The following is a 13,385-nucleotide window of genomic DNA, read 5'->3' on the forward strand; positions in this document are numbered from 1 at the left end:
GGAGGCTTATCAGCATATATATTACAAAAACATGGTTGGCAAACAGAAGAGTTAGAAGCCAGGGTAAACTGGCTGCAAGTTACAAAATTTACCGGAAAGCGAAATTCGAACAAACTAGACTGCCAATTAATACTAGTCAATGTATATGTTCACCCTGCAAAAAAAAAAAAACAGAAGGAAAAATTCACAACACAAATAAATCTGATCAGTGCACTGCAAAAATCACACAAATTCTGTCCATTGATTATTTCAGGAGATTTCAACAGTAACCTAATAAAACAGAATAACAGAAAGCGGCAGGACGCAAACGTTAGAAAAGTACGGCCTGTCAATCCTGAATTGTAACATTATAGGGGATAGGCCACCCGCAACAACGTACTCCAATGGAAAAAGTCAATCTACAATAGATTTTACCATCATTAGCCAAAATCTACTCCCAAGAATTGACTCATTCCAAGTTTGCCCACGTCCAAGTTTGCCCACGTCCAAGTTTGCCCACATCCAAGTTTGCCCATGCATAGAAAGTGACCACCACCCGCACATCACAAACCTAAATATAAACTTGTCCCGGGCACAAAAAATAAACGCGCTAGGACAATACGCAGAAAAGTTTCACCTGAGGAAATTAACATGGCGGGGACTAAATATGACAACTATAATGGACTCTCTTAAAGAACACATTGTAGGAGAGTAGGGTCTGCTTCCTTGGTCACCCCCACTTTTTGCTGTGATACTCTGGTTATTCGACTTTAGTGTGGCTCTGGGCCTGCTAATCAGACCCACAGCCCAGCTGTTCTCTCTCTAAATTGATACCATGTACTTATGGTACATACCAGATTGGGTATTGGGTCACCTTTGTGAGCCCCTGTATAGTGTACCCTAGGTACCCAGTGCATAGGTGTACCCTGGGACTACCAGGGGCTGCAACATGTATTATGCCACCCCTGGCTGGCCATCCAAACTGACACCACAGGCTAATCACTCAGCTTGGGTAAGGTGGTGTAATCACCCCTTACTTAGATATAGTATATCTATATATACCTTATATATAGACACATAGTAACTGTAGGAAGGTAGATCCCTGACTATGGTTGCCCCCAACTTTTTGCCTGGTGTTTTGCTGGTTTTCTGACTTAGTTGACCTGGGGCCCTGCTATTCAGGACCCCAGGCCTACTGCTCTCTCTGTAAAATGGATTCCATGTACCTTAGGTACATATCTAATTGGATACTGAGTCACCTTATCAGTCCCTGTACAGTGTACCTTAGGTACCCAGGGCATAGGTGTACCCAGGGCCTACCAGGGGCTGCAGCATGTATTATGCCACCCCTGGCTGGCCATCCAAATCTGACACAACTGGCTGCACGACAGCTGGGGCAAGGTGGTGTAAACACCCTTTGCTTTAGATATAGTATACCTATATCTAACCCTAAAATGGACACACAGATCTCCTATCAGTCACTCCTATGGCAGGCCTTAACAATCCTGAAGGCAGAGTGCTTGGAATCGTGTGAGATGGTGCTCTGGCATGAGCTGAGCCTGTCTGCGGCTTCCGGGATCCATCCCTTAGCCGTTTCCATGATATCGCATACCATATACTCTTAAGTGCATTATAATCCTCGCGGTTATATGCCAACTCTGGTATCGCTTTATCAAAACATGTCGAGTAAGGTGTCATACGAATTGGAATACTAACCCCTCGCCAATTCTGGCGACGGGGTTAGCATTCCACCCTTCTAGAGGGACACGGCATGTATGTAACACCTAACCCCGGTTAAAGTCAGACAGAGCCTTAGCATCCACAAAATGGATGCTGCCACCGAGACACAAGTCTGCCCTCCTGCTGCTGGGAGTCCTCCCAGAGCAGGAGATAAGGACAAAGGGTTTCCTGCCAGGGGCGGTGCCAGCACCGTCCCAGACAGGATTTTGTGTATTGTAGGTAGGCAGGGCTTCAGAGGAAGGTGACTGCACGTGGCACCCCGGTGCTCACTGTGCATAGGCTGGCTTGAACCAGTTCCAGGGACACTCCAGACCCTGTGCTGGGGAAAAGCCCGCCAAGGAAGTGGGTGTAACCACCCCCCTCCTGGGCCCACTCCTAGGGCAGGACTTAGTCGCGTGCCAGCCCCCTTTTCCCAGATAAAGGTAGGGACTGGCCCCCTTCCAAATCAGATCATCTTTGGAATCAAGATACCACTTTCCACGAAAGGACTTCACGATTTCTTCTTCAAGATTCTCCCTTGTGGCTAAGGAGTAGTCACCCTGCATCCGCAGGCACCATCCAAGAACACTGCGGTCTGCTGCACGTCCTTCATCCGGAATCCAACTGCCCAGCTCAACGAGACCCGGCTTCCCTGGCACCTCTGACCTCTACCCACCTCTACAGCACAGCTGAGAACCGTGGGTGCGACGAGACCTCGAGGGACCGGCCATCGCCAAGACTGCACGACTTCTGCACAGCAAGCCCACCGAGTAATTTCCTGGTGAGTGCTTTGGGGTCCGAGAAGCCCCCACCCTGAGCAACTCCAGCACCGAAGAGCAGCCACCCAGCATCTCCACGATCGGCGTGGGGCCCTTCTGCTTGTTGCTGCTCACCGCGTTGTTTGGCTACTAGCCCGCTGGCTTGTGGCCTTCCGAACGACACCCGACGACAATACTGCTGCTAGTCTGGTTGCTCCAGACTGGCCCTTGCTTCCCTCCATCGGAGAAGTACCCTGGACCCTCCTGGTCCGGCTAAGACGCCATCTTGGGTCCACCACGTGGGCCTTGCATTTGCCAAGACTTGTTGCCCAATCCTGGGTCCAGCGACGTCGACAGCAAGAACCTTCGTGGGACAGCTCGCACCTCCATCCTGGTCGCCGACAACGCCTCCTGGTCCGAGAGACTGCAGAGCCCAGCAGCGCCCACTCACCTGACTGCGGTGACTTCGCCCGGTGCCATCCTGGTGCCCACTTAATCACTGGCTAGTGATTCAAGAACTTGGTCCCCTCTGCTTTCAGGTTTCCTTCTTCCTTGATCCAGGCTTGGATCCATCGAACTTTCCTTCACTGGTCGCCTGCCAGCAACTTCCTTCTTCCAGGCTCCTGGTCCGGCACGAGGATTCCCGACGTCTTTTCAGACCTATGCAGCTGCAGCCCCTGGGCTAGGTAACTTCGGCACTTCGGTGTCCCAGCATAGCCTCACTATTCAAGGGTCAGGATCCACTGTCGTTTTCTCCCTACCAGGTCGGGTTCGCCCGTGAACACTAACTTTGTGAATTCTAGCTTCCATAGACTTTGTCCCGCATCCCGCGTGAGAGTGCACACTCTGCACCCGAGTTCCCTAGGCCTCCTGCTAGTAATCTAAAGGTTCAGTAGTCCAGTCCTAGCGATCCCAAAGCCTCTGAGAATCGTTACTTACCTGCTAGTAATTCGCATTCCACTTTTAGAGTATATGGTTTTTCGTGCCCCTCGGGCATTTGTGTATAACGTGCTAACTTAAGTATTTTCATAAGAGTTTTGTTGTGTGCCTAGCACCCTGTCCTCATAAAGAGTACAGGGTTGTTGTGATTCTAATAAATACATTGTTTATTTTCATAACACTTGTGTGGTGTCCTTTCACTGGGTGTTCAAGGGGTAATGTGATGGTAAAACAGCTGGCTTAACACGCCCTCTAGAGTCTTAGCCTTAGACTGCTCGTATCCATGCTACTAGGATAGCTGGTCTATAAGGTTGACTTACAACCAATCATCAATAAGGGTTGTTTGGACTGATATATAGTGATCACTAGAATAGTGACCACTGCACATCAGGCCAACTTCTCACAGTAACCTATAAGTCACTCCTATGGCAGGCCTTATCAATCTTGGAGGCAGAGTGCTTGGTTTTATGTGAGAGGGTGCCCTAGCATGAGCTGAGCCCCTCTGCAGCTTTCGGAACCATATCCTTATAGCTGTTCTATGATATAGCCATACCATATATTCTTAAGTGCATTATAATCCTCGCGGTTAATGCAAACTTTGGTTTGGCTTTATCAAAACATGTTGTGTAAGGTGTCAAACACTTTGGAATACTACCCTCCCCCCCCGCCAGTCCTGGCGGCAGGGGTAGCATTCCACCCTTCTAGAGAGCAGGAACCTGCTTTGGTCTTTTTCGGTCTGCCCGGAAAATCCTTCCTCTCCTCCCGCAGCATTCTAGGAAGTTATTGGTACACGGTCTAGTTCTCTCCAGACTAGATTTCAGTAATGCGATTTTCTTAGGAGCCCCTGAAGCCACCATCAATAAGCTTCAACAAATCCAAAATGCCGCAGCAAGGCTCCTAATGGGTATCTCCCTCAGGACGTCAGCTAAACCTGCTCCTGAATCGCTCCACTGGCTCCCTGTACGGAAGGGGATTATGTTTAAATCCCTATGCATCACCCATAAACTTCTGCAAGACAAAGGACCCCCGATTACGAGAAGCCTAGTCACGCCTTACAAAGCCAATAGACCCCTGCGTTCCAACAATGGGTTCCTGGCGACAGTGCCGAGAGTCAAGAAAGCACGCACAGGAGGCTGTCGCTTTTCTGTGAACGCTGCCTCGCTATGGAACTCCCTTCCGCTGAAACTGCGCGTGGAACCTTGCCATTTGCGCTTCCGGAAGCCACTGAAAACCTTCCTCTTCCATAAATGATCTCCTTCTCTCCTTTTCCCTCTCGAGTCTGACTCTATCGCAGCGCTGGGATGCCTTCTGGTAACCACGCGCTTTATAAAAACGCCTTACATTACATTACATTACATTACAGAGGGAGAAGACATGTTGTTACTGTTAACCCCGGTTAAAGTAAAACCTAGCCTCAGCATCACAAAATGGATGCTGCTGCCACAGACACGAGTCTGACCTCCTTTTGCTGGGGGAAACTCCAGCAAGGGCGGCCTGGACAATAGGTTTCCTGTCCAGGGAGGTGCCAGCACCGCCCCAGACAGGGTTTTGTGTATTGGGGCACGGAGGGCTGCATCAGCAGATGCTTTTTGAGACACTGCCTGGTACACACAAGGTGCTCCACGCATAGCCCGGTTCAAACCAGTTGCTGGGGCACCCCAGCCCCGCTCTGGTGCAAAACTGGACAAAGGGAAAGGGGTGTAACCACCCCCTTCCCAGGTCCACCCATTGGAGGGACCTAGCAGGTAATCCAGCCCCTTAAATCAGTATAAAGATAGGAACTGTGTCCCCAGGACTTTAGATTATCCTGGAATGAAACTTTGATACAGAACTCTTGGACCTTTGACGTTCTCTTCTGACTAGAAGACTGAAGACATCTTCCTTGTGGTAAAGGAGTGACCACCCTGTGCAAACAGGCACCACCAGTAACTTGCCGGTCTGCTTTGTCGATGCTCCCGCCGGAACCCGAAGACTCAGCGACACAGGAACTGGACTTCCAGACTTCTCTGACTCCGATCCACAGCAAAGCTGAGACCCGTGGTGGACACGAGAGACATGGGACCGGACACCCTGGACATCCTGCACTTTGCTAACTGCATCGACTCCTGAGGTAACTCGAAGTTGTGCATTGGGGTACGAGAAGCCCCAGACCCAAGCACTATTTGCACCGAAACTCAGCCCTCCACACTCCATGAGTGCTGCGTGGGGCCTGCTCTGTGCATTTCAGCTTGATGTGTCTTCCCGGTTGCTAGCCCGTTAGCTAGTTAGCCATCTGAAGACTTTCTTTTGAAACCAAACTGCTTTTCTGGTTGCTCCAGGCGTGCTCCATCATTCCTGCAAAGGAGAAGCTCCCCAGATCTTGCTGGTCTGCACCGAAGCCAATCTTCCCTTCCTGCGTGGGTTGCGTTTGCCAAGGCTTGTTGGGTCCAATCCGGATACTGACACCGCATTCAACTTGATCTTTTGTGGGACAGCTCGAATCCAGCTCCTGTTTGTCGTCGACACCTCCTGGTCCTCGTGGCTGCAGAAACAATCTTCACCTCTTCACCTAAGACCATCGCAACATCGCCTGGTTCCTTCCTGGTACCTTCCTGGTCACTGGCTAGTGACCCAGACTCTTTCCCCCCCCCTGCTTTCAGGTTCTTCAGATCTTCGATCCACCCTTGAATCCACCCGGACATTTTTCCTCTGGTCGCCTGCAGCACTTCTTTGCAGATCTCCTTTGAAAACATCAACGAAACTCGACACCAAAAGGCACCTATGCACCCGGCTTCCCTGGGTGAGGTAACACGAGTACTCCGGTGCTCCCATGGGTCTTGACTCTCGAAGTGTCCTAGTCTAAAGGGGTTTTGTCGTAGTCCATCCGGAAGTGCCCTTAAACAGTAACTTTGTAACTTTTACGTTTCCCATTATAAGTCAATGGTAACTCGCGACTGTGTTTAGACACTGCACGCGTCTCCCGTGGGTCTCCTACCTCCTAACCTTTGGTTTTTTATTGTAGTCCCAGCGATTCCCCAGGCCCTAGGCCTACTTACTATTTCTGTCGTGGTTCTTATACCACTATTTTAGCATATGGTTTATGAGGCCCCTAGGGCATTACTGTATAGTGTAACTGTACTGTATGCTAATAAAGTAACTTGTATTGTGATTTTACCTCTGACCTCATAAAGAGTGCAAAGGGGTTGTGTTAGTAATAAATACATATATTTTTGATATATACCTTGTGTGGTGTCCTTTCATTTGGTATTCAAGGGAATATAATTGGTAAAACAGCTGGCTTCACATGCTCTCTGAAGTTTTAGCCTAAGACTGCTGGTCCATGCTACCACTAGGATAGCTTGTCTATAAGGTTGAATTTACAACCACCATCAATAAGGGTCAATTAGACTGGTGCAAGGTGCCCACACACATGAGTCAAACAATAGATGAAAATCAAATAAAAACCAGGGAAGACCTGTGTCTCTTCCTTACCCGGAACTTTCCAGCTACCAATAGCAACAAAAAAAGGATAGACATCAGAAAGGATCCATGGTTTAACCTAGCGCTACTAGATGAAAAGATAAGGTTGGCAAAAGAGGTGCGAACCCTTGCCATAGCGGACAAAATGGGTAAGAATACAGATAAGGACAAACTAAAGGATCTAGAAAAGAATTATAAGAAGATGCTGAGGGAAGCAAAGACAGAATATACAGAAAAAATCTGGACAAAACTATTGTGGGCAAGCACATTACCAAACCATAGGGAATTCTGGGGCATCATAAATAACATGACGAAGGGAAAAAAATTACGATAAGAAGCGGGAATTGGCGAAAAATCTGGATACCACATGTATATAATGGGTACAGCAACGCGAGGAATGATAAGTGCGCAACGGCAACAGACCCCTCAAAATCCCCAAAAGATCAAAGACCTGAAGGAGAAGAGTATACCGGTCAAGCAGTAAGCTGCAATGATTCAAATTAACTGATCGACATAAAGCAATTGATAGGAATAATTAAAAAGATTAAAAACGGAGGGGGCGGCAGGCCCGAATGGACTGCCCAATGCACTGTTTAAACGCGCTCCATTTTTTGGCTGACTACCTCACGCCTTTTTTTTATCAGATCTACAGACAGAACAACGTCCCTAAATCTTGGAAAGGGAACATTATTCCTCTAATATTCAAACAGGGAGACCACAACAATCCAGAAAACTACAGATTGATATCATTGATGGATGTTGAGGCCAAACTATACGGATCATGCCTACTTCTTCACCTGCAAGATTGGATGGATGAGACAAACCTAATCCCCATGTATCAAACCCGCTTCAGACCAGGCATGGGCACTTTAACAAACTTGGCCACGTTGGCACTCTTAATCGAAAAAGCCAGAAAATTGGAAACACGGTTGTTTGCATGCTTTGTCGACTTGAAAGTAGCATTTGACAAAATAAGCAGAAATCGCCTCTGGGAAAAATTAAGAGCATGGGGGCTACTGAGCAAACTACTGGATTCAATAATAGCCCTGCACAGTGACACTTGGGCAAGAGTGAAACTAGGCGACGGACGTAGTACCACCACCAGTATTTACACCCAGCAAGGCCTAAAACAAGGCTGTGTCCTAGCCCCGAGCGTATTCAATTTATTTATGGCAGATATCAGTAAACACATGCAAGCAGCCGATTGCCAGCCGCCGAATTTAGTAAAAGAGTCAATACCTTTCTTACAGTACGCAGACAATATAGTGGTCCTGAGCCAAAGCCCCATTGGGCTACAAAGAGCAATAAACAACCTAGTCACCTATCTGGATGGAGACAGCTTGGAATTAAATAAAGACAAAACCAAGGTTGTACGCCTTGTGGATCCTAAAAAACCCAAATTTAAGTGGTTTGTAAAAGGGACTATAATTGAAGAACAAGTGGCCTATAAATACCAAGGCTTAAAAATGGGGAGAGGCCCCACACACAAGGAACACAAAAATGGACCTAAAAGCAAAATCTCAATCGTAAATTTTTGCGTACAGATTATTGAACAAAAAACTGGGTTGCCCGAACCATGCACATCTTTTAAAAGTGATGGCTGCACAATAGTACCGACATTGGCATATGCCCTAGTAATCTGGTGTGGCAAAGAGGTGGAACTGCTAAATGAACTTCAGAATAAGGTTAATAAAGCTGTTTTTAATTTACCAAGATCCGCCGCCCCAGCTCAGATCCGGCTGGAATTCGGCCTTCAAAATCCGAAATTCCGGAGCATGAGCGGCTTCGTGAAACTATGCCACAAATTCCATGCATCTGAACTGGGGACATTGAACAATCTATGCTGGAAAGAAATCAAAATCCAGATGGATCAGGACATTCCACACTCGTGGGGAGCCTATTTGAGGAAATCATTGGCGGAACTTGATATACAAACGACATGGGACAGCCAGATAGACCGGGCAGTTTTTGGTAATTTGGCAAATAAGACGGCAAAGAAGAAGTCATTCCTAGAAGATAAAATAACCTCGAAACGTAGGCATGGGTGGACCGTGATTAACTCCTACATATCAACAAAGCCTCAGGCCTACTTAGTAACTCATTTTAGTGTGGAGTTAAAAAAGAGCTTCACCAATTACCGTTTGGGCATGCATGACTTAAAAGATCTACAACCATCCTGGAAAAGCAACTAACAAGCAGCACACTGTCGACTATGCGGTTTTTGTAATGAAACGTTAACTCACCTTTTGTGTGCTTGCCCCGCAATTAAGGAACTAAGGAGGGGGCTTTTAAAACCGATTTTTAACAAATTGAACATTTGCACGTGCAGGCAAGCCGTGATATGTTGGTTAGAAGGTTCCTCTATAATCTTGGCATGCCGGGGGGTAAAATATATGGCAAAAGTAAGGGAACTTCTAAGGAAAGCCGATTTAGAGGACATTGATAAAGTATGAACAAGGATGGCAGGGGCTTCAAATATGGCTCTCCTTCACTAGCCCAAGTAGAATAAGGACTGCAAGCCTATCCCACAAGATAACAGGAACAAAACAGAAAAACGGCAGCTGCCCAAACCTTACTGGAAAGTTTGGTATTTTATATGGATATTTTATCTTAAATAATTTAACCTTTGATAATTTCGGTCACTTGAGCTCCTTGGAAAGTTGTGAATAATAGAACTATAGCAGATTGTTTAACCAGTTACACAACATTTTATGAGCTTTATTAATGTTATTCATATTTTAATATTGCCATGCACATTGCTGATAAATGATATTTAATGGAAGATTAAGTTTAATACTTTTTTAAAGTGTAAATTGTAACAATTTTAAGTAATCATATACAATAAACTTTTGACTTGCCTGTTGGACAGGTCTGCTAGGTATACATCTAACATTTGGGGTGCACTTCAACTGGCGATGACAGGAGGCCCAAGCAGTTCTTGGGTATCCCATGTCTGGCTGCGGATAACTCAGCTTTGCTCCACCAGACGTCTGTTTCTGAGGATGTTGTAGGTACAGACTTGGAGAAATGTGGCTCACCGATTAGAGCGGCAGACCCTGAGGCAGAGGTCCAGCCCGGGACCAGGGTTCAATCCCCGTCGCGGCAGGGTCTTGGGCTCAATGTCCTCGGACCCGATAATTCTCGCCTCGGTGCCTACTCTAATCATGGGTCCCACTCTGCAACTCTGGGCAATAGCTTGCTTAATCTCCACACCGGCCCTATCAACGCTAGGATGCCTGGCTAGACCTTGGGGGTGCCCAGGAGTGGACAACTCACAGGAACAGGCCAGGAAGGGTTCCACAGCGGTATTCGTACAGCGCTTAGAGACCCCTGGGTGATAGGCGCTATACAAGTGCAAATTACATTTACATTTACATTTACAGATCCTGCATCAAACTTGATCTTGCTTTTAGGACACTAGGATTACTTTAGTACAATTCCCCCCACACACACTCCTCTCAGATGTTAGAACACTCCTGGACCTGTGGAAGATCAGAAGAGCACTGAACCTGCTATTTGAGAACTGAGAAGAGCCCTAAAGGAGTGGACCTGCTCTCTCTCTTGTACCTAGGCCACGGGTGGGTGTGGCCTTCAAGGTTCGCACGCTGACCTCATGTTCAAGCTAGAGGGATACAACAAGGTACAAGATGCCTTTCCTGCAACTGACCAGTGGCGGCTTTCAGTGGAAGTGCGGTGGGCGGGGTGGAGGATTGGCGGGGTGGAGGAGAGGCAGGGTGGGGTGGTAGTGGAGGCGGACATACAACATCCACGAGTAAAGTAGGTAAATAAATAAATAAACTATTTACCTTGCGCATACTGCATTGCCGAATTGGCGTCGTATGTCTGACTCCACTACCCACCAAGCCTGCCCCTCCCCCATCCCGCCCCACCGCCCTGCAGCACTCTCAATGCGAGCTGCCACTGCCACTGACCCGCTGATCAGTGGCCACTGGACCAGGACTTGACTGCCTGCTACCCTGTGAGTCTCTACGAGCCTCCCTTGAGGAGGTGGGAAACTTTAGAAGTGTGCCCCTATGGTGCATTGTGACGCAAAGTTAGAAGATAAACTCTTTCACCAAGACTAACCTGGTTAGTATGTCTGACCCACGCTTCAGTTGGGTCTGCATTCAATTACGCTTCTTCTTCAGCGACCATTAGCTCTTACTGGCACTTTATGCTTCTTGGTGCTATTTCTACTTAAACTTTTAAAAATCCATATCTCCAGCTCCCCTTATTGGATTTTTGTCATTTTGTTTATTCCTTTTTACTCTATTTTTTCTAATTCATTTTGGGATTCTTTTGCATTTTGACTGTTTAACTGTTTTAGTGTTGCATACATACTTTACGCATTGCTTGTGAGTTAAGCATGACTGCTCTGCAACACAGCTACCAGGAGGTTGAATTCAGGTTAATAAAGTGACTTTAAGTGTTTACCATGGCAAGGGTTGTGGTTGTTACATGAGGTAGGTGTTCACCCCCCTCAATTAATACCTCAATTTCTTACAAAGATGGTTTAATTAGAAAAGTATTACTGAGAAAACGTGCATTTTGTTGTAATTGTTGTAACAAGTGGTATATGTCAAAGTTTTTTCATAACTGGGAATTTAGATGGAGCATAATACTGTTTTCCATTGTTAACATATATCCAGTTGCATATTTAATGCACTTCCTGATTTCTAAGTACAATAACATTTTATTCAAGGTTTTTAAAAAAAAATGTAAGAACATTTTTGATGTAATTGTAGATCCTTAAAATAATTTTCCTTTGAAGCTATTTCCTTTACTTTTTTTTATTGATTTGTATTTTATTAACATTGTTTTTATTTAATTTAGTTTGCTCCAATGTATTTTCTCAGTTTTTGTTTTTCCATTAATTCACATAGATCACACTTTCATTGCATGTTCCAAGATGGCGCCTTCATTGTAAGAGTTAGGGGAGTTCACCGAGGCACCAGAGCACTTGCACATGGTTTGTGCTGACATTGCTATTCACATGAATTATGTTTTGTGGCTGCTGTTTGTAGAGCGTGCGGTGTACCTTGCCACTAGGAAACCTGCAAAAAAGAATTTGTGCCGAACGACCAGATTTTTACAGAGAACATTTCTTATGCAGCAAAGCAGGACATTGCAGTAGCTTTGAGAAAACTGTGTGTAACACAAATGGCAGAAAAGGGCTAAAACCACTTCTGGTTCTAAATTTTGTGTGAATGTTTAAACTCTGGGGTTGGAAGGATGGGCGAGAACTTTATAAAGGTGTGAAAGAAGTTACATATTTTAAACAAGCATTGGTTGCTGAATAAGAATGTACCTTCCACAAGGAGAAGCCGGTACCTTGTTTCACTTGGGTGCTGTTTGTCCTTCCTCATCCCCTTGCAGTTGGCTGGTGAATATCGTGACAGAGCTGCTTCTGCTGCTGCTGGAGCTGCACCCGGAGTGGAGTGGACACGTCCGGCTGGTCCAGATGGCTGCCCTCACCACCTGGATCATTGCGGTAATCAGTTTAGAGCACTGTCCTACTTAGCCAACCGCCCGAGACCGTTCCAAGACTCTGGTGAGATGTCCCCTCAAACTTACGTCTGCCCAGGTAGCGAGCGCTGGGCGAGCAGCATCTTCGCTTGAGTGATACCCCGGGCAGCATCTTCACTTGAGTGATACCCCGGGCAGCATCTTCACTTGAGTGATACCCAGAGCAGCATCTTCACTTGAGTGATACCAAGGGTAGCATCTTCACTTGAGTGATACCCCCGGGCAGCATCTTCACTTGAGTGATACCCCCGGGCAGCATCTTCACTTGAGTGATACCCAGAGCCGCATCTTCACTTGAGTGATACCCAGGGCAGCATCTTCGCTTGAGTGACGCCCAGGGCAGCATCTTCACTTGAGTAATATCCCAGGGCAGCATCTTCACTTGAGTGATACCAAGGGTAGCATCTTCACTTGAGTGATACCCCCGGGCAGCATCTTCACTTGAGTGATACCCAGAGCAGCATCTTCACTTGAGTGATACCAAGGGCAGCATCTTCACTTGAGTGATACCCAGAGCAGCATCTTCACTTGAGTGATACCCAGGGCAGCATCTTCGCTTGAGTGACGCCCAGGGCAGCATCTTCACTTGAGTAATATCCCAGGGCAGCATCTTCACTTGAGTGATACCCCGGGCAGCATCTTCACTTGAGTGATACCCCCGGGCAGCATCTTCACTTGAGTGATACCCAGAGCAGCATCTTCACTTGAGTGATACCCAGAGCAGCATCTTCACTTGAGTGATACCCAGGGCAGCATCTTCACTTGAGTGACACCCAGAGCAGCATCTTCACTTGAGTGATACCCCGGGCAGCATCTTCGCTTGAGTGACACCCAGGGCAGCATCTTCACTTGAGTGATACCCAGGGCAGCATCTTCACTTGAGTGATACCCCGGGCAGCATCTTCACTTGAGTGATACCCCGGGCAGCATCTTCACTTGAGTGATACCCCGGGCAGCATCTTCACTTGAGTGATACCCCGGGCAGCATCTTCACTTGAGTGATAC

The 13,385-nt window shown here is 47.0% G+C and overlaps 1 protein-coding gene across 1 annotated transcript in view; it reads left to right on the forward strand.

Moving 5' to 3' along the window:
• LOC144752061 (G-protein coupled receptor 143-like) overlaps window positions 1–13,385 on the forward strand; it is a 99,426-nt gene that overhangs the window by 64,128 nt on the left and 21,913 nt on the right. The window contains exon 7 of the mRNA XM_078640012.1: window positions 12,231–12,345. Coding sequence (XP_078496138.1) covers window positions 12,231–12,345 — 115 coding nt within the window. The remainder of the gene's footprint in view (window positions 1–12,230; window positions 12,346–13,385) is intronic.

The sequence above is a fragment of the Lissotriton helveticus genome, chromosome 4_2, assembly GCF_964261635.1.
Source record: "Lissotriton helveticus chromosome 4_2, aLisHel1.1, whole genome shotgun sequence".
NCBI classification, from domain to species: Eukaryota; Metazoa; Chordata; class Amphibia; order Caudata; family Salamandridae; genus Lissotriton; species Lissotriton helveticus.